Source organism: Canis lupus, chromosome 8 (assembly GCF_003254725.2).
Source record: "Canis lupus dingo isolate Sandy chromosome 8, ASM325472v2, whole genome shotgun sequence".
Taxonomy (NCBI): domain Eukaryota; kingdom Metazoa; phylum Chordata; class Mammalia; order Carnivora; family Canidae; genus Canis; species Canis lupus.
This window is the reverse complement of record NC_064250.1, coordinates 35,860,255-35,888,019: the sequence shown is the minus strand read 5'-3', so window position 1 is coordinate 35,888,019 and position 27,765 is coordinate 35,860,255. Positions and strand designations below refer to the sequence as shown.

At 35.2% G+C, this 27,765-nt stretch overlaps 2 protein-coding genes across 8 annotated transcripts in view; both read right to left on the bottom strand.

The window, feature by feature from the left end:
• Positions 1-27,765, bottom strand: part of MNAT1 (MNAT1 component of CDK activating kinase) — a 188,449-nt gene that overhangs the window by 146,668 nt on the left and 14,016 nt on the right. For 4 of the 7 annotated variants that reach the window (XM_049113231.1, XM_025444292.3, XM_025444298.3 and 1 more), the window contains exon 2: positions 7,990-8,046. The exons of the other annotated variants lie outside the window; for them this stretch is intronic. In XM_049113231.1, the coding sequence (XP_048969188.1) occupies positions 7,990-8,046 (57 nt within the window). The remainder of the gene's footprint in view (positions 1-7,989; positions 8,047-27,765) is intronic. 7 annotated transcript variants of the gene reach the window in all.
• LOC112658081 (10 kDa heat shock protein, mitochondrial) lies at positions 19,908-20,914 on the bottom strand. The gene has a single exon (XM_025444301.3). It carries the CDS (start codon positions 20,340-20,342, stop codon positions 20,034-20,036), a length of 309 nt encoding a protein of 102 aa, XP_025300086.1. The 5' UTR covers positions 20,343-20,914; the 3' UTR covers positions 19,908-20,033.

Here is a 27,765-nt window from a genome sequence, read left to right as displayed (position 1 = left end):
TCCAGTCATTAAGGCAAACCTCCTTTTATAAACTAATATGACTATGAATATCCTAGTCACACAATGTGAATAAGTTTGATCTCACTCCTAAATCAAGAGGCGGTCACTCTGGCTTAATCCAATCAGTGAATGCCATCCTCTTTAACAGTAGTATCGTTGGTTGAAGATAAGCAAGCAACCCAATATACCCCAATGAAATATGAGGAGAGGAAAAAAGCAGGAAAAAAAGCTTATCATTCCTTTTATTTTTCTTTTTAATTTCAATTCCAATATAGTTAATATACAGTGTTAAATTAGTTTCAGGTATACAATATAGTGATTCAACAATTATATATATATTACTCAGTGTTCATGAAGATAAGTGTACTCTTAATCCCCTTCACCTATTTCACCATACCCCTACCCACCTTTCCTCTGGTAACCCTCTGTTCTCTATAATTAAGAATTTGTTTTTTGGTTTCTCTCTCTCACCCTCTCTCTCTTCTCTTTCCTTTGTTCATTTGTTTTGGTTCTTAAATTCTACATATAAATGAAATCATGTAGTATTTGTCTTTCTCTGACTTAGTTTGTTTAACATTATACTCTCCAGCTCCACCCATGTTATTGCAAATGCCAAGATTTCATTCTTTTTTATGGCTGAGTAATATTCCTGTGTATGTGTGCAAATACACATGCATGTATGTGTACAACATCTTCTTTATTCATCTATCAATGGACACTTGGGCTGCTTCCACAATTTGGCTACTGTAAACAATGCTGCAATAAACATAGGGGCAAATATCCTTTCAAATTAGTGCTTTCTTATTCTTTGGGTTCCTATTATTCCCTCTATGCCCATAAGAGAAAGGACCATTTTGTTTATCTAGATGCAAACTTAGCACCGTGAAAACAAAAGCCAAAATATAGAATGAAAACAAAATAATGGTTACATTATTGAGCTATTGGATCAAGCCTTATCTATGGCTATACTTTTCAGTAATAGCTCAATAAATTCTCTAAGATAGTTTGAGTTGAGTTACCTATATGTACAAACAAAAGCATCTAAAATAATATACTATACTATCTAAATGATCTTTTTTTTTTTTTTTTTAATTCATGACAGACACAGAGAGAGAGAGAAAGGCAGAGACACAGGCAGAGGGAGAAGCAGGCTCCATGCAGGAAGCCCGATGTGGGACTGCATCCCGGGACTCCAAGATCACGCCCTGGGCTGAAGGCAGGCACTAAACCGCTGAGCCACCCAGGAATCCCCCTAAATGATCTTTCAAAACCAAACTGTCTTCAATTACCTTACTCATAAAAGCAATAATTTCTAAATTAACTCTTCCCCAGAAATGCTATTCAAATAAGAGACATATGTGAAAGCACTGTGAAAACTACCTACATACCCTAAGATCAAGCCACTGATTTTTCTTATTCTAGAATGCATTTCCTTAAATGATAAATCCAGCATTTGCCACATATAAAATAAAATAAAATAAAATAAAATAAAATAAAATAAAATAAAATAAAATAAAATAAAATAAAATAAAATAAATAAAATAAAATAATAAAATAAAATATAATAAAATAAAATAAAATAAAAACTAGTACTTAATGCAAGGAATAGCTAATAAGGACCAAAAGTCAGTATCAAGGATTACCAATAGTAAAAGACTCAGGAAACAGGCTGAACAGAGATGGAACTTGAAAAGATTGATGACTCTGAAGTACAAAGGAAGGATAACATTCCAGGCAGAAATCACAGCAAGAACAAAGGTATCAACATTCACAATTTATACACAGATTAATAAACAGAACACTTTGAGGGGGGGAAAAAAAGAGTTCATGTAAGCATGTAAGGCAGTCTCTCTCACCCTTCCTACCAAAGTACTATCAAATGGCAGAAAAGAATGTTATCTCTTGGAAGACGGGACACAGCTACAAATGGTCCTCCACAAGGTCAACATTTCTTCAAATTACCATATTTTATCTTAAAAATTCATAAATGTTCACAGTTTATCTCCCTAATACAATTCTATTTATTTTCACTGAAAAACATCTTAAATAATTACTAGTAATTCAATTACTCAAAATTTTTTCATATTCTTTAGGTAAAAATTGACATCCGAGAAAGATGTCTATAGATTCATGTACCACTAACACTAACAGCACACTTTAAGAATCAAATATATGGGCAGCCCAGGTGGCACAGCGGTTTAGCACCGCCTGCAGCCCAGGGCATGATCCTGGAGATCCGGGGGTCGAGTCCCACGTCGGGCTCCCTGCATGGAGCCTGCTTCTCCCTCTGCCTATGTCTCTGCCTCTCTTTCTTTCTCTCTCTCTGTGTCTCTAGAAATAAATAAGCAAAAAATCTTTTAAAAAAATTTTTTTAAAAAAGAATCAAATATACTTCAGTTAAAAAAGAGAGGATATAAAAAAAATATATTACATATATATCTGGGAATCTGGCATAGGAAAGTAGTAGTAGTACCAGTGAATGTGAAAAGGAATGACAACTCAATAAATGGTTGGGACACCACTGGCTTGCTAGATGAAAAGGGTAGAGCTAGATCCCTATCTCTTACACTATACACAAAAAGAAATTCTGTATGAATAAATGATCGAAACATGAAAGAGCAAACTTTAAATTCAAGAAATTATAAGATGAGGGGATCCCTGGGTGGCTCAGCGGTTTAGCGCTTGCCTTTGGACCAGGGCACGATCCTGGAGTCCCGGGATCGAGTCCCATGTCGGGCTCCCAGCATGGAGCCTGCTTCTCCCTCCTCCTGTGTCTCTGCCTCTCTCTCTGTGTGTGTCTCTCTCATAAATAAATAAATAAAATCTTAAAAATATATATATTAAAATTTTCTATATGGGGACAGGGGCACAATACTACTAAAAGACTCACCACAGTGAGGAAGTTACTTTCTCATCATACATACAAGATAATATTAAGATTATACAAAGAGGTTTTATAAATCAATAACACAAACAATGCTACAGAAAATGAGTAGATCAGACGAACGGGCAAATTATATCATGCAAATCCACTTGCTTCTTAGATAAGAATTCTAGTTATGAGGCACCTGGGTGGCTCAGCAGTTGAGCATCTGCCTTCAGCTCAGGGCATGATCCCGGAGTTCCCAGATCAAGTCCCATATTGCGCTCCCTGTGTGGAGTCTGCTTCTCTCTCTGCCTCTCTCTTTCTGTGTCTCTCATGAATAAATAAAATAAATTTTTTAAAAAAATATAATTCTATTTATGTTATTTCCATGGAAAACTTCCTAGAAAAAGGGACAAACTGCAGCCCCGATGCTGCCATTGATTTCCTGGCCATAATTGGAATCATCCCATTCGAGTTTCCCCTCACTCTCCACTAGCATCTGCTGATCTAGCAAGGAAACCCAGACCCTTATATCTTGAGAGAGCTGATCCCTTGGTTACCATGCTCTGTTTAGGTTGTGCCCGCTGTAGTTACACATTTACTATAATAATGGAATTGGGAGCACCAAGAGGCATCCCAGTGGATCCCTTGAATGCCAGACGTACTTAACCCTGCCTTACTGTGCTGATGATCAGAATCAATTACTCTTGCCAGAATGGTGACTCCTTTTCTTCCCTGGTATCTTTTTCATCCAAGGATCCAAAATAACTATACAACAGATATGGGTTAAAGTCTAATGGAGGGGTGCCTGGGTGGCTCAGTTGGTTAAGTGTCTGCCTTCAGCTCAGGTCATGATCCCAGGGTCCTGCAATCGAGCCCCTCATGGGGAAAAATCCCTGCTCAGCAGGGAGCCTGCTTCTCCTCTCCCTCTGCTGCCTCCCTACCCCTCCACTCATGCTCTCTCTCAAATAAATAAATAAACTTTTTAAAAAAAATAAAGACTAATGGAGTTCTTACTGTTTTCCCTAGTGGGACATTTCCAACTCTGAAAACAAGGACCTACAATGGATGGAAAGTACAAATTCCCTAAGTAATTAGTGGGTACAATAGTAAGAGAAGCCACTCTTACTTCTACCCTTGGGTTCTAGGACTCACGTATTTTACCTACAGGGAATACACAATGGTCATATCCATTTGGTCGAATATTTACAGTACAGAAAGCATCCTGAAGAATGGTGCCCATCCTTGTGGAGTAATCACATTCAATCTGGCACTTCAATTGTATCTTTATGAGCCCATTACAACTGCTGCTATCAATCTAGAGTAGTATGAGTGGAGCAGTATGAATTAGGACCAATAGATTCACCAACTTTGGTGACTGTCATATATCCTTTCCCATAAAGTAGGACTGTTGGTAAGAAATAACGTTATTCAAAATACCATACTGGTAGGTTAAATACTATGTTAAGTCCTTAGATAGTGGTGCCAGCCGTGGCCCTAAAAGCAAGAAAAGGCAAATCTGAATATATCCTAATCCTATGTTGCCCCTCCCAGGATGGAGGGTGGGTCGGTATACAGTTTTTTGAGACTTCCATTTGACCTTCTCCAAATATGACAATCCTTATCCCATCAGTCGAGAAACCAATATGAAAGTTTTGCCAAATACTATGTAAGCTCACTCTACACATCTGGAAACCAAGGAAATGATTCTAAGGTAAGAACACAGACCCACTGTGAGCTAGATCTGGGCCAAGATTCCATTTATAACTATCCAACTCTCATACACTCTTTCTTACAAGAGATGGAAATTGCACTTCAAGTCCCCAGGTTTCAATGTCAATTCACACCCTGTGGCAAATAATCTTTCATAGATTTGCAACCAAGGGGTGCCTGGGTGGCTCAGTCATTTATGCATCTGACTCTTGATTTTGGCTCAAGTAATGATCTCAGCGTCATGAGACCAAACTCCTGCATCAGGCTTCAAGCTCACAAGGGAGTCTCCTTAAGATACTCTCCCTCATCCTCTGCCCCTCTCCCCCACTCCCTGGCCCACATGTGCTTGCATGCACTCTCTCAAATGAATAAATAAATCTTTAAAAAAAAAAAGATTTGCAGCCAAAACTAAATCACTGAAAGTGGGTAGAATGAGCATGAAGCAGAAACTGGGCTGACTAGTGAATAAGGATCTTATAAAGAATCCAAACAAATTCAGTATCAGTTTAGGTTCAGCAAAGACCCTGAGGCCTGTGTGCAATCCTTGGGCTATTGCCAAAAAAATGAACTCTCAAATTTCTTTTAGTATAGTCCTAACCCACCTCATTAAATTCAGCAGACTAGGCACAATCAATCATCTACCCATTTGCATGGATGTTACACTTAGGAAGTTTACTTTGTTTCTCATCCTAATCTCCCCACCAGAATATGCCTCTGTAGATAACATACATTCTTAATGTACCTTTTTTCAACTGAACACTTTAATGGCACAACAACAGACCATACAACTAGCTATAAACAAAAAACTACTGATATAGAAATGATCATAAATTTTCCCAGCACTGGGGCGCCTAGATGGCTCAGTTGGTTGAGCGTCTGCTATTTAGCTCAGGTCATCATCCCAAGGTCCTGGAATAGAGCCCCAAATTGAGCAGGGAGCCTGCTTCTCCCTCTCCCTTTGCCTGCCCTTCTCCCTGCTTGTGTGTGCACACTGACGCTCTCTTGCTGTCAAATAAATGAATAAAATCTTAAAAAAAAAAAAAAAAAAAAAAAACAGGGATGCCTGGGTGGCTCAGCGGTTGAGCATCTGCCTTTGGCTCATGGCATGATCCCGGAGTTCTGGGGTCGAGTCCCACATCAGGCTCCCTGCATGGAGCCTGCATCTCCCTCTGCCTGTGTCTCTGCCTCTCTCTCTCTGGGTCGCTCACAAATAAATAAATAAAAAAATTTTTTAATTAAAATTAAAATAAACAACAACAGCAATAGCTCCTAGACTTTGCCTTCCTCTCCTCATTTGTTTATATAGTCACCCAGAGCCTTGGAATTACTCTTCATTTCTACCAGGGACTCTGGCACTCCACATACTGCACTGGAATACAACCAAGAACCACCAGGTTGGCTTTTTACTTTTAGACCCATGAGACTGTCTGACTTGTGATCAACATAAAATGAGCTTATCTCTGTGATGAAACGAATAATGCAATCAGAGTTTCTGATCTAAATATCTAGCTTTGGGGGCACCTGAGTGGCTCAGCGGTTTAAGCATCTGCCTTCAGCTCATGATCTTGGGGTCCCTGGGATCAAGTCCAGCATCGGGCTCCCTGCTCAGAGGGCAGTCTGCTTCTCCCTCTCCTCCTCCTCCCTCTCCTCCTGCTCTCTCTCTCCTCCTGCTCCCTCTTAACAAATAAACTAAATCTTTTAAATAAATAAATATCTAGCTTTTGATCTTAAAATTACCTATTGATCATACCTTTATAAAACACATATAATCAAAAGTAGCATTAAGTCATTTAAAAATATGCTAATTCATCTAAACAAGTGTTCAACAAGGGAAAATAAACCTTCCAGTAATATAACTAAAAACCAAGTTTTATTTTTTTTAATTTTTATTTATTTATGATAGTCACACAGAGAGAGAGAGAGAGGCAGAGACATAGGCAGAGGGAGAAGCAGGCTCCATGCACCGGGAGCCGGACGTGGGATTCGATCCCGGGTAAACTGTACAAATTCTTTGGAGAACTATTTGGCAATTCCCAGTAAAATTAAACATGCACATGCCTTATGACCCAACAATTCTAATCTAGGTATATCCTAGAGAAATCCTAACCATGTACACACAGGAGACAAGTACAAAAATGTTATGGAAGTATTTCCCATGGCAAAAATAAATTTGGAAACAACCCATATGTCCATTAACAGAATGGGAAAAACAAAATGCAATATAGCATAGTCACAACACAGTGGAATACCATACAGTAGTGAAAATGAACATATTCCAACAATATATATCAACATGGATGAATCTCAAAACTACAACTCAAAAACACAATGCTGAAAAAACTTGAAAAAGAACACATACATAAATTGGAACTCTTGTACACTGCTAGTAGAGGTGTAAAATGGTGCAGTCACTATGGAAAACAATATGGAGTTCCTCAAAAAAATGAAAAATGAATATATGAGCGAGCAATCCCATTTCTGGATATATATGTGGGACCCAGGAAATTTAACAAAATCCCCTACACCTGGACAAGCAGAGCAGGACTGACTCTATTTTGGGCTGCATCCCCCTTGTGCTGACCTGCTTATTACCTAGGGCACTGCCCCGCCCTAATCAAAGACCAGGACGCACCCTAAACCGGAAATCCGGCTCAGCAGACCAGCATGACTGTGCAACTTTCTGCGTATCCCATTGGCCACTGGCCCCTATAAAGTTGCTAAACCTCTTAGTCTCGGGGTCCAAGTCCCTGCTCCACTGCGTCGGGTATACTTGGACCCAGGCTCGAGCTTGTAAATAAACCCTCGTGTGATTGCATCGGTGTCGGCTCCTTGGCGGTTTCTCGGATTCGCAATCTTGGGCACAATATATATATTCAAAAGAATTAAAATCAGAATCTCAAAGAGATATCTGCACCACCATGTTAATTGCAGCATTATTCACAATAACCAAAATATGGAAACTACCTAAATGTCTACCACTGGTTGAATGGATAAACAAATCTGGTTTATACATGGGACTCAGCCTTAAAAACAGGTAAACCTTGAGGACATTATGCTAAGTGAAATAAACTAGTCACAAAAGAACAAATACTGTTTGATTCCACTTTATATAAAGTATTGAAAGTACTAAAAATTAGAAAAACAGGAAATAGAAAGGTGTCTGTAAAGGGTGGGAGGTGGGAGGTGGGAGGTGGGAGGTGGGAGGTGGGGGAAGTGAGAATTGAATGTCGATGGCTTTAAGAGTTCCAGTTTTACAAGATGAAAAAGTTCTGGAAATCTCTAGTACACCAATGTGAACATACTTAACACTACTAAACTATACTTAACAATGGTTAAGATGGCAATTTAGTGTTATTTTTTACCACAAAAAAAAATTTTTTTAAGAACATATATATAATACATACACTTACATAAAATTCAAAACTAAAATAATATACTGCTTAGAGATCCAGCAATATGCAGTAAATCTACAAAGAAAAGAAAAAAAGGAAGAATGATTAACACAAAATTCAAGGCAGCAATCATCGCTATAGGAGAAGGAAGAAATATGTTAAAGAAAGGACATGGTTAACAGGGAGGAGATGGTAGGGGAATGGGTAAAATAGGTGATAGTGATTAAGGAGTACACTCATCATGATGAACACTAAGTAATGTATGGAATTGCTGAATCACAATACTATATTCCAGAAACTAACAGAACACTGCACATTAACTATACTGGAATTAAAATGAAAAACCTGGTGTGCCTGGCTGGCTCATCCCAGAGTGTGCAACTCTTGATCTCAGAGTCTTGAGTTCAAGCCCCACAGGAGTCATAAGGCTTACTTTAAAAAAAATTTTTTAAATTAAAATTAAATAATAAAATAAAAAATAATTAAAAATTCTTAATTTTTAAAATTAAAAATTAATTTAAAATCTTTAAAAGTTAAAGAACTTTAAAAAAGGACAAAGTCTTCAAACTTATCAATAATATACTTTTTTTTATAATAACCTATTTCTTAATCTAGGTGATAAGTATACAGGTGTTTATTATTTATAAAGCTAAACATGTTATACACATACTTTTGTATCCAAAAAAAACTTTTTTTTTTTAATGTAAACTCAACATTATAGCCTTCAGGACTAGAATAACTTTTTGAATGTACACAGCCTCGCCATTGACCTCCATTCTGATACAGAAAAGAAAGACAAAAGGAGTTTGTGGGAAGTAAATTACAGCATGGTGATTTAGAAGCAGATTTGTCACCAATTAGACCTAGATGAATCCAGGCTGAGCCATTTACTAGTTTTGTTACCTTAGGCAAGTTACTTAAAGTCTCTAAGCTTCAATTCCCACATCCATAAAAAGAGGATATTAACAGTACCTACCAATTAGACTTATTATAAAGATTAAATGAGATAATGAATAAAGAGCATTCAGTGCTATACCTAGGACACAGTAAGCATATCTACAGGAGTAATAGTACTTTTTAAAACCTTCCTAGGTTATTCTAATCCTTCTCTTGCCCTACCTACACTTAAAAGACTTTGTTGTTATCCTGAAAGAAAAATTAGAAAAAATCCTGTTAAGAGAAAACCCATTAGAATTTTTTCCGTGTGTTTCTATGGATCACATCACTTAAAACATTTTTTTTTTTTTATTTTTTTAAGGTCAACCAAGATTTTCAAAAGTCAACCAAGAAGAAAATTATCAAACATGCAACTCTTCAAAATTACAAATACCATTAAGGACAACCATTCGATTTTTAAGTGGATATATTTTAGAGCTCTTAATAAACAGGCATTAATACTATATATTCAACTTTAAGCAGGATAAAGTTAGTCAAAATTCAAAAACTTAACTGTTCTTGCCTCCAAGATCATTAGAAATCCCAGAAGACAGATGAATTAATCCTTGGATTGTTTTTTTCCTTTCACCTAGCCATCTTCATTGTTCTATATATTTTATGCCCCGGAGATTAGGCCCCAAACAATTCTGCCAAAAATAAGTGTATCCAAGAAAGATTACAAGTGGATGAACTGTAGTAAAAAATACTGGGCCAGACTAAGGCTGTAAGATGCCCAAAGTAAGGTGTGTTAGACTCCAGGTTTGTGGGAGAGTAATTTGCATGTACCAGAAACTCACAAAACCCTAAGTCACAACAAATCCACAAAGCACAAGGGTTTCTTGTATATTACCATTGAAATGCTCCTCCACTCACCTTCCAGAATGTAGTTTAGGTTTATATTGCATTCCCAATCCAAAGTGCATTGTTAACACCTCAAGAAGCATATGGAAACCATTTCCCTGATCTGTTCCTATATTAAAAATGTTTACTATAAGAGAAACAGATCTCTGAACCCGAACCTTAACAACTTATTAAAACAGAAACTCTCAAACTTGATTTACCTACAAACATTAGTTTTTATTATTGAACTGTAATTCCCTACACTCTCTCCATATTATCTGAAAACACTTACTATTTCTTAAAGAACATTTATTCTTTTTTGTTTTAAATGTCAACTGTAATGTTTTAAAGTTCTAACAGAAATCTACGCAATACATTTGTTTTTAATAATTAAATTATTAAACTATGTTAATAAACCTCCCAAAAAGGAAACCCAAATAGTCATATAACAAATGGTATTAACTGTTCAGTAATTTATTGTTTGTCCAATATCTGAAAGTTTCTCAAAAAGATCTTGAAAAACAAAACGGGTGCCCAGAAAGGGGAGAAGGGATTAGTTTGTATTACTTAACACCTGGAATTCCTTTACATTAACCGAATCATCATCTTAGAATATAACTAAAAGTAAATACTGGAAAGAGACTCATTTAAAAAATTTTTTTCGGGGATCCCTGGGTGGCAGAGAGGTTTGGCGCCTGCCTTTGGCCCGGGGCGCGATCCTGGAGACCCGGTATCGAATCCCACGTCGGGCTCCCAGCATGGAGCCTGCTTCTCCCTCTGCCTGTGTCTCTGCCTCTCTGTCTCTCTCTGTGTGACTATCAAGAAAAATAAATAAAATCTTTAAAATAAAAAAAAATTAAAATTAAAAATTTTTTTCAGGCAGCCCCGGTGGCCCAGCCGGTTTAGCACCACCTTCAGCCCAGGGCCTGATCCTGGAGACCTGGGTTCAAGTCCCACATCAGGCTCCCTGCATGGAGCCTGCTTCTCCCTCTGCCTGTGTCTCTGCATCTCTCTGTGTGTCTCTCGTGAATAAATAAATAAATAAATAATTTTTTTTAAAAAAGAAATTTTTTCAAGTTATATTTCTACTTTTGTATGTTAAGATTTAATATATAATATATATGTATAAGAAAATACACATATTTCTAAGATTGCAGGTTTAAATTATATAGATGCAGAAAAGTATTTACACTTAAAAGAAAGTTACATCCAACCTCTACTAAAACCACAATCATATGGTAAAGCTCAAAAATTTTTAACACAGCACAGTATGGCTTAGGTGAGCTAGAGGGTTAAGATTTTAGGTCCAGTTTAACTTTAAATATAAACCATCAGCAATAAACTACTCTGGCTATGCTTCTATTTTCCAAAATCTTAATTTTAAGAATGGTCTATTTTTACTCAAATTTTTTTGTGTGTGTTGTTTGGCTTTCTTGTCACTAGTTCTCCAGCAGTATCTGCCTGTTTAGTCATATTCTAAACTCTGGGGGCGCCTGGGTTGGCTCAGCCTGTTAGGCATCTGCCTTCAGCTCAGGTCATGATCCCAGGATCCTGGGATTAAACTCTCTTTGGGCTCCCTGCAGAGCCCACTTCTCCCTATCCTTCTGCCTGCTGCTCCCCCTGCTTGCACGTTTGCACTTTCTGACTCTCCATCAAATAAATAAAATAAAAATAAAAATAAAAATAAAAATAAAATAAAATAAAATATAAAATATATTCTAAACTCTGGTCACAACCTGAATTACCAGCTTTCAATCCCTCATTACTACACTGCTCTCCTTGATCACACTCAGACCTCTAATACTTCAATACTTTTTTCTCCTAACTTCAGCTAACTCTAGTTACAATGTCTTTCATAATCAACCTAGATTCCAAAATCCATATTTCAGCTATTACCACTTGTTATTTGCCTATTTATTTACTGATACATTCTCTGCCTTGTTCCAGAAAGAAATTCACTGAATCTTCAAAACCCCATTCTTCACCTAATCATCAACATCCCAAATGTGAGAATTATCCTAGACTACTCCCCTTCTTCCCTTCATAGCCAACAAACCACCAAATCCTTTCAATCTACCTCCTAAACATGTCTCAAATCCTCCCTACTTTCTTTAGTTCAACTCTAATGCCTTAGTTAAGGTACTCTTCACATTCTAATATTAATTCAACATAAAACAAGAAGCTAAAGTATAGGTTCTAAAGCCAAATAGCCAATTAACTATTTACAGTAAGTTTTACCTTATTTATAAGACTATTTTGCAGCTAGTATGCAGTACAATATCATAAGACAATTAGTTTCACTATCTAATTAATAGAAAAGAGAGGTTTCCTTAGCAATTGGTCACTGTTATTGCAGACATAAAATCATAAACAAGGAAAAAGGAAGAATGTACTGACACAAACAGATCTTCCAGAAAAAGAGGACTACGACAATATTGTACAATTTAAGTGTATAAAAATGTATAAATGTGATGTTTATTTTCTATTTTTGAACTTTACAATACTGCAATAAGTGCCATATATGTATAAACCTTTCATTGTACACATGTATAGTAGCTGAACAGGTAGATTACAACAATATCATAACAGTTTCATAACACTACAAAGACAGAATAATCAAGTCAGATTTAATTGCATTAAAAAGTGAACATTAAAAGACAGTAGTGTGTATACCCAACAAAACCAATCATTTTCCATGCTGGGCAATGAGTCAAGAATCTCAAACTGTCACCATCACCTGCATTAAACATAAACCCAGACAGTAAACAACTGTCATTGAAAGATAAATCCATGTGACTATATCTCTGAAGCTTAAGCAAAACTAGTTTACATGAAGCAAACAGCTTATTAAATGACCATATCTAAAGCAGTTCTTTGTTTTGACAATAAGCAATTTAATCATTTTTTTCCATCACTGTGGATCTAAAAGGTATGTTAAAATGTTATACTCTGCCAGGTGGATTAATACAGATGTATTAAACTATGCTTATACTAACACTGCTTCCTGGTCATTGTAATTCTAAATTACAGATAATGATAGGTTTACAGAAATGATTCTGCTCAATTACTACTCACCATGAATTCTGAGTTTTCACTGCTTGATAACTGACATTAAGTAGGAAAGCAGATGATATAACACATTCATAAACTGGAATTTAACCAAATGAAAACTGAAGTCAGTTAGCATTAAGGTCTCTAACTTTACTAAAATACAATGGAGGCAAATATACACAATACTTTATGGTCATGGAAGATTAGACAAATCAGTTCACCACTTTGTACCTTAGTTTATTCACCTGTAAGATAGGAACATGGACTAGATGTTAAGATCTCTTCCAACGTAAACAGTCTATGATCCTAAGAAATTAACATATATGCACATTCTGGAAAAGCATAAGCCATTCTTCTTTGTTTATTCATTTAGAATGACAGTGGCTATAGCTATTGCATTCACTAAAATACTAAGTACAAACTAGCAATGCAGCAATAGGCATTTCATCCATAAATATACAATTAGAGAGGAGTGATAAAGATAACAGTGTCCATTTGAACCTCAGTTAAGAAATTTCATTAGCACTAAGAACTGTATAAATCAATTCTTTAGATATTATTTTCTTCAATTTCACTAACTTATTAGTTGAACCGAGAAAGAGGCCAACCTGAATTTGCAAAGTTTCAGTGCCAGAAAAGCATTAAAAGAAAAATCTATTCTCTCATCCATTAAAAGCAGGAAACTGTACTAGATGATTTATATGTTATTTTTTACTTTAAAAAGTTTATATATGAGAATAATCTTTATACAGCAGTTGATAAACCAAACTGCAAACTGGGCTAGAAGAAACAGGTTTTTTCTTTTTTTATTTTGCTTATATACAATACCAGAGCTCAGTACAAATTTCTAGCCAAATGATAGTCACATTTTTCAGTGAAACATAGTAAAACTGATAGAAAACCCCTTAGAGAATACCATAACATAGAACTATTTTACCAGAGAATGTACTAAAATACTGTCCACATTCACTTTCTTGATAATCTATTTAAAACAAACTATATTCCATTACAAAGTACTGGAGTAAAGAACTAAATAAAAATTTTCTCATAAAGATGAGACTCACCCAGAAAGTACACTAATTACACAAAAGAATTCTATAGGATTTTTTTCTCCTGAGAATTAAGCATGAGATTTCCAAAAGAAAGAAGAGATTATGGTCTTCCAGTTGATGCACTACAAACTTCAAGTCACTGACTCAAACTGAGGTAGCAATTTGCTACATGAGAAGTAGATGATTTACATAAAGGGAAAAACTGAAGAAAAAATAGAAACAATAAAACATAGGAACATATGAATATTTAATTTGAAAAAAAACAAAAAAACAAAATGCTGCAAAATATAAAGTACCAGAATTAGAATTTACCAACTCACAGATCTAGACAGTTTGAGCCCACAATTAGCCATTAGGCCATTTATTTATATATACTAAAAATTGCCAACCCACACGAATAAAAGTTAAACATATTTAAACTATTATTTACAAAGTAAGACGTAAGAAAGGAAAAGCAACCCATAAAACTTTTACAGTTATATTCAATAACTGAAGAAACCTATTAACCAGGGCAAAAGATAGTATCATTCTGTAACCATGAGTATGTTTGCCACCTAGTAGTATTCAATATTTTTTTTAATGAAAGCAACATAACTTTAAAAGGAAAATATAACCCTATAAAGAAATGTACCAAAAAAGAAATATAACCTAAATAACATTTCACTGCAACTGTTTGAAATATTTACTAAACATGGACATAAAATAGGCTCTTCAGTGCTATGATAGTTTAACTTCCTACCTTAATGCTAACAATTGAAAAATAAACAACTTGCAAATCTGAAAAAACGATAATTCCAAACTTTAAGGTAGCAAGTACTTCTTTTCCTCAACTATTTTAGTATTGTCATTTGAGGCCCTAGTGAATAGCAAATGATTGGTAATCGCAGATGACTATCTAATCTTGCCTATTCCTAGAACCTGGGACACGGATAACCTTCTGTAACAAGGGATCCTTCCCCCTCTACCTTAACCCAGTTTATGGGCAAGTAAAAGAACTTGTAGGTCAACACACTTTGCTTCATGTTCTAAATTGGATGGAAGGGAGGAAGGGAGGAAGGGGGAAGAAGGGGGAGGAAGGGGGAGGAAGGGTGGAAGGAAGGAAGGAAGGACGGACGGACAGGAGGGACATATATTACATACATTTTTCAAAGGAGTCACAGTTCACAAATACCTAGCAAGAAAAAGTACAATGGCCAAAAAGTTTAGGAAATTCATTTCTTGTACTCAAAATGAGAGAATCTCTGGTTTTCTTTTTTGTGCTCTTTTGGAGAATTTGCTAACACTACTGCTGAATGAGAACATCTAGACTGCCATCATGAAAACCAATAATGCACCTGGTAAGAACACAAAAGACTGACTCACCTGTGTGGAATCCATTATCCTTTGAAAAAAAAAACCCAAGTCTGGTACCAGAGGGCACAATGTACTTTTTACCAGACAAGAGGAGAATGATTTTTCCTTGTCCTGCCTTCCAGCTGCTCAAAGAACAGATCCCATACTAACTGTAATATGACTCTTTTACAAAAATAAGAGGTGGATAAGGTGCTTACAAACAATAGCCATTTCATACAACTGTATTTCTAAATGTTCTTTCAGACTTTTATTACTCAGAAAATTAAATGATTTTAAACTATAATTTGACACTATGCACTTGCTTAAAGCATTAACATCAAGAAAAAAATACTTTTTTTCTGTATTCTTACAATCATATTGGATACCTACTGATCAATACAAATGTAAAACGCAATAGGTGTGACAGCAACAGATATAAAATCAATATAGCCTTTATGATATCCTCAGTGTTGTGAAAGTGTATTGGGAAACAGGCACTGTTATATACCATTGAAGGGAATTAAATGGCACAGCTTATTAAAAAACAATTTAGAAAGCTATGAAAATTTCATATTTCTAAATACTCATCAATAGGAGAAACATCCATACAAATTAAGTGTTAAAAAGGAGGTAAAGTCGTATACACTAATACTCAGGATCTACCACTAATTGAAAAATGCAAGGTTAGAGTATACTATGATGCCACATTTATGCAAATTTCAAATTAATATGACCATATGATTTCATTAAGGTATATACCTGTATTACCCACTCGGAATACATGTATTATCTAACTGCACAAAAGCTGTATGCAACTTTAGTCTTTCACATTTCAGTTTCATTTTTCTTCTGCCTATCCAAACTGGTTACAATTTTCTATTATTTAAATAAAATCTAATTAGAGGACTTACATCCACATGAGAATATATTCCCCTATTAGAATAAAATACCTAAAAAGTAGAAATTGCGGGGCGCCTGGGTGGCTCAGTGGTTGAGCATCTGCCTTTTGCTCAAGACATGATCCTGGGTTCCTAAGATCAAGTCCCACATTGGGATCCCTGCAAGGACCCTGCTTCTCCCTCTGCCTGTGTGTCTCCCTCTCTCTCTGTATCTCTCATGAATAAATTTTTTAAAATATTTTTTAAAAAAAAAGTAGAAATTGCTCTTACAAGTGTAAAAAAAAAAAAAACCTTTAAAACTCATAGAATGATTATAAAACCTATGATTTAAAACTTATTTGGGGGGAGAGCACCTGGGTGGCTCAGTAAGTGAAGCATCTGCCTTCAACTCAGGTCATGATCCGGAGGTCCTGGAATAGAGCCCTGCATCCAGCTTCGTGCTCAGTAGGGAATCTGCTTCTCTCTCCTTCGATCTCTCTCGAGATATTTCTCTCTCTCTCTCTCTCTCTCTCTCTCTCCCCCCCCCACCCCACCACACTGCGTGTTCTCTCTCCCTCTCTCAAATAAATAAAATCTTTTTTAAAAAAAAGTTATTTAGGGACAATATGGGCAAGACTTGGTGACATCTGGATATAAGCCACGAACATAAATCAAAAATGACTTCCACATTTAGACTTGGATCCTCTGGTATAATTGTTGGCGCCACTATACTCCCCACACCCTACTATCTAAATTATGCTCCTCAGATGACTCCAACAACACTTATCATAACAATTATTGAACTGTATTGTAACATTTTATTTGTCTACCTTCTATACATAACTGTGAGACATCTGGGCAAAGATTACCTCATATTCAACTTTGTATCATCAACACTACTAGGAGTAAGTGCTAAAAGAACAGAAAGTTTGAAATAAGCACCAAAGAGCACTGCCTGGAAGAAGGGTGAAAAAAATCTAAAACCCAAGGAATGCATGAACAGCTTCTATTTCATATGATCTGTCCCTTACTTTTTTCTCAGTATAGTCTGGGATTGAGAATAGAACGAGAAGCTCTATGACTCATAACCAAAATTTCTAAGATAACAAGTATGTAAATATTTTGCAAGTATGAAATGAAATCAAATTACAGTTTGTCTCCTATATTTTTCTGACATAATCTAAAAATAACATGAGAGTCATATTCTAGGAAAAAATAAAATCTTGACCTAAAACCCTAAACTTATGGCTGCTGTTTGGGTCAAATGTTTAGGGACTGTCTATTAAAAATATTTTCAGGGCTACCTGGCTAGGGTTGTGAGTTCGAGCCCTGCATTGCAGTGTAGAGATCACTTAAAAATAAAATCTTCTAAAAAAATTTTCAAGGGCAGCCTGGTGGCTCAGCAGTTTAGCGCTGCCTTCAGCCCAGGGCGTGATCCTGGAGTCTTGAGATTAAGTCCCACATCAGGCTCCCTGCATGGAGCCTGCTCCTCCCTCTGCCTGTGTCTTCCCCTCTCTCTGTCTCTCTTTCTCTCTCTCCCCATGTCTCTCACGAATAAATAAATTTTTAAAAATCTACAAAAAACAATTTTTTTCAAGGGGCACCTGGGAGGCTCAGTTGGTTAAGCATCTGCCTTCCAGGGTCCTGGGATCGAGCCTTGTGTCTGCCAAGCAGGGAGCCTGCTTCTCCCTCTCCCTCTGCCTGCTGCACCCCTTGCTTATGTATGCTCTCTCACTCTCTCTCTGTGAAATAAATAAATAAAATCTGTTAAAAAAAATGTTTTTCAAAATAGAATAATGCATTACCTTTTTTTTAAGCAGGCTAAACACCCAGTGTAGAGCCTAATATGGGGCTCAAACTCATGACCTTGAGATCAAGACCTGAGGTGAGATCAAATGTCAGACGCTTAACTAACTGCAGCCACCCAAGAGTCCCTCCTCCCAACACTGCATTTCAATGTCATATCTCAATTGACCATCAGAAAATGTCAGTCTAAAAAAAAAAAAAAAAGAAAAAAAAAAAAAGAAAATGTCAGTCTATTACGTTTGTGTGTGTGTATGTGTGTGTAGACAGTAAAGAAACAAATGCAGAAAAATACTGCAAAATTTGGAAGTGTATTTGGATAAAATTTTCATACTGGCTTGAATATAGTCTATAACTGGATATAAATTAGAATAATAACCAAAAACTGAGGAAAGAGCTAAATGAGAGTAAGAAATTAATTGATCAGTGTGAGTTTTCAATTTTAGACATTAATTCTTCCAGATATAACAAAAGAAACTACCTTCTAAGCCATTAGTTTCAAACAAGAAATTTTCATGTTCTTGAAGCTCTGTGTTAGATGTCTGAATAATTTCTGTATTAGCAGAAAGCTGCACAGGATTTCTTAAAACTGATAAGTCATATAGCCTGATTGCTTAGTGAAATCTGAGAACCAATCACTAGAGAATTCACAGCTGATAACAATTTAAAATCAAGTTCCGGTCCAGGTCAAACAGTTATACTAATGTTTTATTTTTTTTTTATTTATTTTTTTATTATTTTTAGTAATCTCTACACCCAACATGAGGCTCAAATTCATGACCTCAAGACCAAGAGTGGCATGCAATTCCAACTAAGCAAGCCAGGAACCCTTTGGAAACAGTTATACTAATGCTTTAAATAAGACAGAACTAAATTGAAGAAAAACTGTGTAATACTTTTTAAACCATTTACTTCCAAAGAGTACAACAAAAGAGTACAACAGATTTCGTCCAAAAATTTGCAAGGGCATTTACACATTTTAAAAGGAAATTACATGGTATTAAGGGAAACACAACTATATTTTATAAAAACACATTTTTGTATTAATAATTAAAGTTCCCAGAAGACTACAGCTTTAGGCTACAGGTATATAGAGAACATGAATGTCACCTTAGTGAGTCAAATTATATCTTTCCAGTAATCCTAAAAAATTGGACTTCCTTTAATTTTACTTTAATTGATTTCCAATTGGAAAAAGTTCCTACTACTGGCAACAAGATTTTTCCATCCTTTAGCTTAACTGTTAAATGATGAGCAATCCATAAAATGTTGTAAAACATAAGAATATCGTATTTAAAGAAATTCTTTGGTGATCACTTCTGAACATTTAGCCTCTTTAGTAATGGGAAAAATCACTTCTTAATTAATCTGCTATATAAATTCAGAATTTCACGTACAATAAGGCATGTTCCAAAAGTAATGATACATTATCTGACAGTTAATTTTCCAGACAACTGTAGCATACTCCAAAATGCAGAAGTTCCATTTTAAAAACTTTTTTATGTTACTCTTTCTATAATATGTCTTCAGCAAATGTGTATGCTGGTTGTGTGCTGGCTGAATATAACTGAAACTTTTCTCAATGACACAGACTCATTATAAACAAAGGTTCCCATACTGTACTATACAGAAATCAACAAAACTTACACCTTTCATGTCATATTCCACTAAATAGTCTATCAAATAATCTAAGGTTAAGCATCAAACTCTTGATCTCAGCTCAGGTCTTGCTCTGCCAGTCATGAGTTCAGCCCCACATTGGGCTCCATGCTGGGCATGAAGCATACTAAAAATAAAGAAACTAACTAAACTATTTTTATAAAGAACTAGCTCCTCAAATTGCTATTTCATGGATTTTTAATAAAATTTATTCAAGACCTTAGTCAATGATAGGAAATTTACAAGGTTTTCACTAAAAACACTGACTTATTATCAAAGCTGACAAGATAATAAATTTTTTACCTTTGCAATTTACAGCTACAATAAACAGCATCAACTGATTCTCTCTAGATTACTTTACTTCTTTTTTTTTTTTTTTTTTTTTTTTTTAGTTTGGATACCATTAGTTTATTATAAAAGAGAGACATGAAAATTATTTACATGATGCAAGATTTCACAACTTCACTGGAATGGGCAGCTTCGCTTCATGCCGTTTTAAGAAAGAATGATTTCAGTCCACATACTTTCCGAGAATGTCACCATCTCTAAATAAGAAATAATCCTTGTCATCTAGGACTACTTTGGTGCCTCCATATTCTGGAAGAAGAACTTTATCTCCAACTTTCACACTAACTGGTTGAATCTCTCCACCCTTTCCTTTGGAACCCGATCCAACAGCCACTACTGTTGCTTGCAACACTTTCCCTTGAGATTTTTCTGGTAGCATGATACCTCCTTTGGTTACAGTTTCAGCTGCACTCCTTTCGACTAAAACCCGGTCAAAGAGGGGAAGAAACTTCCTAAACGCCTGCCCTGCCATGCCTCCGGCCGCCGCAGTCCCACTCGCCGATTACTTTACTTCTGAATCAACGTAGTTTATATGTCCTTGAGTAAAAAACACTGCTCTACATGATGACAATGGCTTGACACAGGACCCTAGAAATATATCCCCACTATCATAAAAAGAATCCCTAATAGTATACAAGTTTTATTATATTGGTTACCTGTTACTGTGTAACAAAATACCTTCCAACCTAGAAACTTAAAATAATAAATATTTATTATCTCACACAGTTTCTGAATGTCAAGAATCCAGTGGCAGGTTATTTGTCAAGACATCAGCCAGGGCTGCAGTCATCTGAAGACATGACTGGAGCCAGAAAATCTAAGATAGCTTATTCCCATGGCTGTTGTCAGAAGCCTTCAGCTCCTCATGATATGAGCCTTTCCCTTTGTCTGCTCACCACAGCGAAACTGTGCTTCCCGGGAGCGAATGATCCCTGAGAAAGCTCCAGAGTCTTTTTAAGACCTAACCTTGGAAATGACAAACCTTCGCATCTGCCATATTCAACTGGTCACCCAAGCAATTCCATTTGGGGAAAAATTACACAAGGGCATGAAGATCAGGAGGCTAGATCATAGGGAGCTCTCTTGGATTTAGGCTTTCACAGTGATTAACATACAAATAAACGGTTGAGGGCAGCCCCGGTGGCTCAGCGGCTTAGCGCCGCCTGCAGCCCGGGGTCTGATCCTGGAGACCCGGGAATCGAGTCCCGCATCGGGCTCCCTGCATGGAGCCCGCTTCTCCCTCTGCCTGTGTCTCTGCCTCTCAGTCTCTCTCTCTCTCTCTGAATAAATAAATTTTAAAAAAATACTTAAAAAAAAAAAAAAAGAAAATCTCAGGGTGGATGGGGGGGAGGGGGGCCTGGATAGTTCAGTTGGAAGAACATGTGACTTTTGTCCTTGGGGTTGTGAGTTCAAGCCCCACATTGGGTGTAGAAATTACTATAAACAGGGCAGCCCCGGTGGCGCAGTGGTTTAGCGCCGCCTGCAGCCGGGGGTGTGATCCTGGAGACCCGGGATCGAGTCCCACATCGGGCTTCCTGCATGGGGCCTGCTTCTCCCTCTGCCTGTGTCTCTGCCTCTCTCTAGCTCTCTCTAAATGAATAAATAAATAAATCTTAAAAAAAAAAAAGAAATTACTATAAATAAACACATACATACATAAATAAATAAGAAAATCTCAGGGAACCTACAAATCAACTATTAGAATAAAAGAATTCAGCAAGATTGCAGGATATAGTTAATATACAAAAACCTATTGTATTCTTACATACTAATAGCAAATGATTGAAAAGTGAATTTAAAAAAAACAGCACATATAGAACCAAAAAAATAAAAATTATCTAGGAATAAACATAATAAAAGTTTATATAATATATAAAATATTATATATAATAATATAATATATAAAGTATAATAAAAGTCCAAAACCTCTAATTGAAAACCATAATGCATTTTTGAAATTAAAGACTTATATAAATGAAAAGACCTATCAAATTCATTGATCTGAATACTCAATATTGTCAAGATGACAAATCTCAACATTGTCAAAATGACAACTCTCAAATTTAAAGCAATCTCAATCAATACTGTAGCAGATATTTTTACAAAAGTTGACAAACTGATACTAAAATTTATATAGAAATGCAAAGGACCTCCAATAACCAAGCAATTTTTAAAATAAAAAACAAAGAGAACTCATATTTCCTAGTTTCAAGACGTACCGTGAAGCTGCAATGATTTTTTTTGAAGCTGCAATGATTAAAACACGTTGGTGTACTAGCTAAGATAGGTATAAATCAGTGGAACAAAACAGAGGGCTTGGAAACTGACCCACAGTTACTCAGCCAATTGATTTTTGACAAAAATCCTAAGGCAATCCCATGAAAAAGAAATTCATTTCAACAAATAGTCCAGATACCCTGGATATATTTGAGGATAGCCTCATAGGAAAAAAATAAAAAGAGCACTCCTAACTTCACACTGTACACAAAAGTTAACTTCAAATGGATAACAGATCTAAATGTAAAATCAGAAACTATGAAACTTAAAAAGTTAAACATAGACCTATCATACAATCCCAGACATGCCACTTGTAGGTATTTACCCAAGAGAAACAAAAACACGTTCTTACAAAGACTTTTTTTTATTAAAGACATTTATTTATTCATTCATTCATTCATTCATTCATTCATTCATGAGAGACACAGAGAGACAGGCAGAGATACAGGCAGAGGGAGAAGCAGGCTCCCTGCAGGGAGCCAGATGCAGGACTTCATCCTGGAACTCCCGGAACTCCAGGATCATGACCTGAGCCAAAGGCAGATGCTCAACCACTGAGCCACCCAGGCGTCCCCATACAAAGTCTTTAAATGAAAGTTCATAGCAGCTCTTTTGTAATGCTAGTAATCAGAAACAAGCTAACTGTCCATTAACTAGTAAGTGAACAAACTAGTATTATCTATACAAGAGAACACTATTCAGTAATAAAGAGTAATGAATCACTGATACAATAAAATAGAAGAATCTCAGAATAATGGAGTCAAAGATGCCAAGCCAAAAAATAAAAAATAAAACAGACTATATGAGTTTATGTAAAATAACAGCAAAGCAAATCAGTTGCTACCTAAAGATGGGAGCAGAGGGAAGAAAAGAATACAAAAAGGCATAAGCAAATTCAGAGGATGACAGAACTATTTACCTTAATGTAATGATCACTTCATGGGTCTATTAATATGTCAAAACTGATTAAATTATACACTTTAAATATGTGCAGTTTAATAAATGTCAATTCCACCTCAATAAAGGTGAAACAAGTAAAAACAAAAAGAAAAAAATTAGTGATATCTAAAAACATTTTACATTTGATCTTAGCCAAAAGGCCAAGAAGCGATCTAAAAAAATTTTAAATACACATTTTGTTGTTAGAAATTTACCCTATATACTTGCATATACACAAAAATAAGGATGTGCACTGAAAAACTGTAATATTGAATATCTGGAAAACAACCAAAACTTCCATTAATATATGATAGGCTACATAGACCAAAACATTCTCAAAAGATGGAATACACTGCAACCATGAAAAAAGTACACATATTTATATGCTCAAATATAAGTTATCCAAAATATATTGATAAATGAAATAACTGCACAGAAATTAATGCAGCACAATCCAATTTGTGATTAATTTTCAAAAAAAATACATATGCACAGAAACTGCTATGAATACATCTGACTGACCAGTACTCTCAGCACACTTAAGATTCTCTATTATTATAATTATTTTCTAATTTTTCAGAAAGAAACATTACAGAAGTTAAGAATGACATTACCACTCTTAATAATAATAACAATAAGTACTCAATAAATATTAGCTGCTATATGCCAGGCATAAAAATGCCAAGTCAACTTTGTACAAGTTGCCATTTACTTAATCTTAACAACAAGCCTGTAAAACAGGTAGCATTATTCTTAGTACCATTTTTCTCTAAAAGATTTTTTATTTATTCATTCATAGAGACACAGAGACAGAGACCTATAGACATCGCAGTGAGCCTGATGCAGATCCCTCACCCTGGAGATCACACCCTGAGCCAAAGGCAGATGCTCAACCACTGAGCCACCTAGGCGTCCCTTTTTAAGCACCATTTTAAAGATTTAGGAACTTAGGGGTCAGTCAAAAAACCTTTGCTGCAGGTCACTAGTTAAGTAGTAGCACAAGGATTTAACTCAAGTTTCTTTGATTTCAAAGTGAAATGCTTTTAACCACTGACCAACATGTCTCTTATAAGCAAAATCTAGAAACCAAAAACCCATAAATGAACACAGTAATTGGGAACAGTGCTAGTAAACAGAACATAGCCAAAAAGTACTATTTCTGACTCTTCCTTTTGACAGAAAACAAAACACCTTGTAGTATTTACATAAGTATTTAATTGTCTTCTGTGAGGTATTTTATTCATCAATCCACTTGGCCTACATGATTTAAGTAACTTCTAGCTTATTACATTCTAACTTCTACACATAACATGCTAGTTTCTAATTCCAAATAATATAAACCCAAAATATATAAAGCAAATAGGAGGCACAAATAATGTTTTTCCCAAGAGGGAATTAAAAGCACTAAACTTATACTAGCTGTAGCAATTTATTATTATTGACACCATTCCTACTTCAAATTGTATGTTTTTGCATTTAGTTACAACACATTACATAAACTGCTTTTTGCAATTAACCTCCATAAGGAATTAAATATTAATGAATAAGCCAAATACAATTATAAGAAATAAGACATCATAATCCAAATAATGCAGAGACATCTATTACAATATATTACAGTTTAGATCTTAGAAATATATTTAAACGACCTTAAAAATAATAATTTTTTGTCTTTAAAATTTCACTTATCAACCTCAACTTTCTAAAGAAACTCGCTCCCTTTACCATGATCTGATTAGGCACAGAGCAATACGGATAAAGAATCTTCATCAACTAACAAAATATTTTATTAAATTATAAGATATCAATTATGTATTAATTTGACTGGCAATATGAGCACTTTTTAAAAATAATATGTAGCTCACCAAATTCCAGTTCCATAAAAACCACATTATACAAAATTTATTTCTAAATAGAATCACAAGAATTAGAAGGTAAAAATTAAAATAAATTGCTCTGTAAAAATATTATGTAATATTTTTCTGTTGTCAGAAATGTCTTATTTTTTAGAAACATTTTTTAATATTATCTTTTCAATACACTAACACAATACACATCTCAAAATAAAGCATTTTAAAATAAGACTGAAGATAAATATAAATATTAAAAGTTATATTCCAAAAAAAATAAATAAAATAAAAAAATAAAAAATAAATAAAAGTTATATTCCTAATGCCAAAGAATATAGAAATATGCCCTTAAAATGTTCTTCATATATCCTCCAGCAGACCTCAAAAATGTAAGATCTGCCCCGTCACGCCACAATCTTATAACTTTTTAAAGTTTTTCTCCCATATTTTCTATTCCAATTCCACAAATCAGTAACAAGAAATAAGATCAAATAAGACATATTTCAGTAACATAATCGAAAACAGTCCTAAAAAATGATGCTCTCTTAAGAGACAACTTAGCTATAGCCTGAAAGTAAACACTGTAAAATTATTTATGAAGAAATTATCCTTAATATTGGTAGGTTTCAAGACATTTATATTTTAATGGAATGAATTGTTTGTAAGTAAATCAGAGTTAGTGCTAGATGCAGTTTGCTTCAGTTACCTGAAATTAGGATAGCAGACTCATTAAATATATATAAATCAGTGATGCAGAGGCACTGCACCATATTGATGGAGCCTTCATTAATTTTCAATGATACAGCCACTATCATATTTGTGTTCTAAAGAAAATTGAATGAGGTATACAACCATTTCTCTTCATCTCAAAATTCTGGTTTTTTATAAATTCTAACAGTGAATGAAAGAAAACCTAATACTTCAAAACATTTGTAACAAAGGCCAGTAAATATTACATTTTCTTGTCTTTTTATGGAGAAAACATTTGTACAAGAATATATTTTTGATACAAATCAAAAAATGAAATGTGCAAAATAAAAATACTATAGAATTAGTTACCTTCAAAATCACTTCATCGTATAATACGATACACTTAGGTTTTCTAATTTGCATGTTTATACCTCAAAAGCCAAATACTATGACATTGTTTTTATATTATCAATAAATAAAAAGATACAGCAAAATACATGATTGGTGGAAAAATCACTATCAAACATTTAAAGTTTTTTTTTAATGCTAGCATCCTGGAAACTAAAATATAAATAGAAAATTGTTCTAAGTGTATCAATCTTGCTTTGATATTATAGTAGTTTCATTTTTTCAAACGGTCTGAGCTCCAACCTGGTTGCATTACATCAATAAGAATTTTATTAGCAAACGTGATTAAAATTTAATTGAATAATTCTTAACTGGGATTTACACAGAAAGAAAAAAGTGGAGCTGACCAGGTAGGTAACGCAAACATTTAATTTTACAGAGGCTTCAGTTTTCCCATCTGTTAAAGGAAAAGGGGGGGGGGGGGGGGGGGGGGCCAGGTGTAGAATAGAACTAAAAAGATGACTGCTAACACTCCTTCCAATTTTAAATTAACTGAGTTTGCCAACTTCCTATCAATCTTTGACAAAACAAATAGCACTGTGAGGGATGTACTTTTTTACACGAGCTTCCATGTTCAGCATGACACCCAAATAAGATATCACATTCCACCTTCCTAATGGTACTAATATTTAGTTATTTCCTCTGCAGTGGCTGCTTCACAAAAATATTTATGCATTTTGAACCACCTAAACTTTTTTGTTCCCTTTATGTTAATCTTGCAAAAAATCATAACTTGAGCTATATCCCAAAAAAACATTTGCCTCTCCAAAGACAATTAGGTTTCAGGATTTCAGGTTTCCATTTTTTGTTTTTGTTTTTTTAAGATTTTATCTATTTATTAGAGAGAGAGAGAGAGAGAGAGAGAGAACACGAGTGGGAGGGGCTAAAGAGGTAGAAAGAGTCTCAAGCAGACTCAAAGCGGGACACCAGGTTTGATCTCACAATCCCAAGATCATAACCTAAGCTGAAACCAAGAGTGCCACATTCAACCAACTACACCACCCAGCACCCCTGGTTTTTGTTTCTTTAATAGTATTTTTTAAACAAATAGTTTAACAAATAGCACAAAGCCCACTATCCACCTTAATTACAGAGAATTTTTTTTTTTAATTTATTTATGATAGTCACAGAGAGAGAGAGAGAGAGAGGCAGAGACACAGGCAGAGGGAAAAGCAGGCTCCATGCACTGGGAGCCCAATGTGGGATTCGATCCCGGGTCTCCAGGATCCCGCCCTGGGCCAAAGGCAGGCGCCAAACAGCTGCGCCACCCAGGGATCCTGAGAATATTTTTATAACTCTACACTTTCCTTTTCTTCCTTATAAAAATTTTAATTTCCTTTTAATGACTGTAAAACTAATGTAGGCAGTAACCATGTCTGCCACACTCACTGTTGTATTTTCACATCTTGTTTTCCAACATTGCTTAACCACAAGACTCTCCTAGATAGACAGTAAAAAATACAAGGTCTCTCCCCTAAAGATCTATGTTTGGGCCCAGAAATTTGTAATTTAATTAGGCACTCAAGATGATTCCCAGGATGAGGCAAGCATGGGTTTCAGGAGTCTGGAAATTTTATTGAATGTATAAGAAAGAGTGCAAACTTATATTTATTAGTAAGCAATAACTAATAAATTACTATTGAGTCTTTTCTCCCTTTGAAAATAGACTTAACACATTTGAAACTTGAATAAAACCATTAACATCCCAGGTTAAATTTTCCTTCAATTATT

What these genes read in the sequence shown, in the direction of transcription:
- LOC112658081 (XM_025444301.3), bottom strand. Translation starts at nt 20,342, where the DNA reads ATGGCAGGGCAGGCGTTTAGGAAGTTTCTTCCCCTCTTTGACCGGGTT.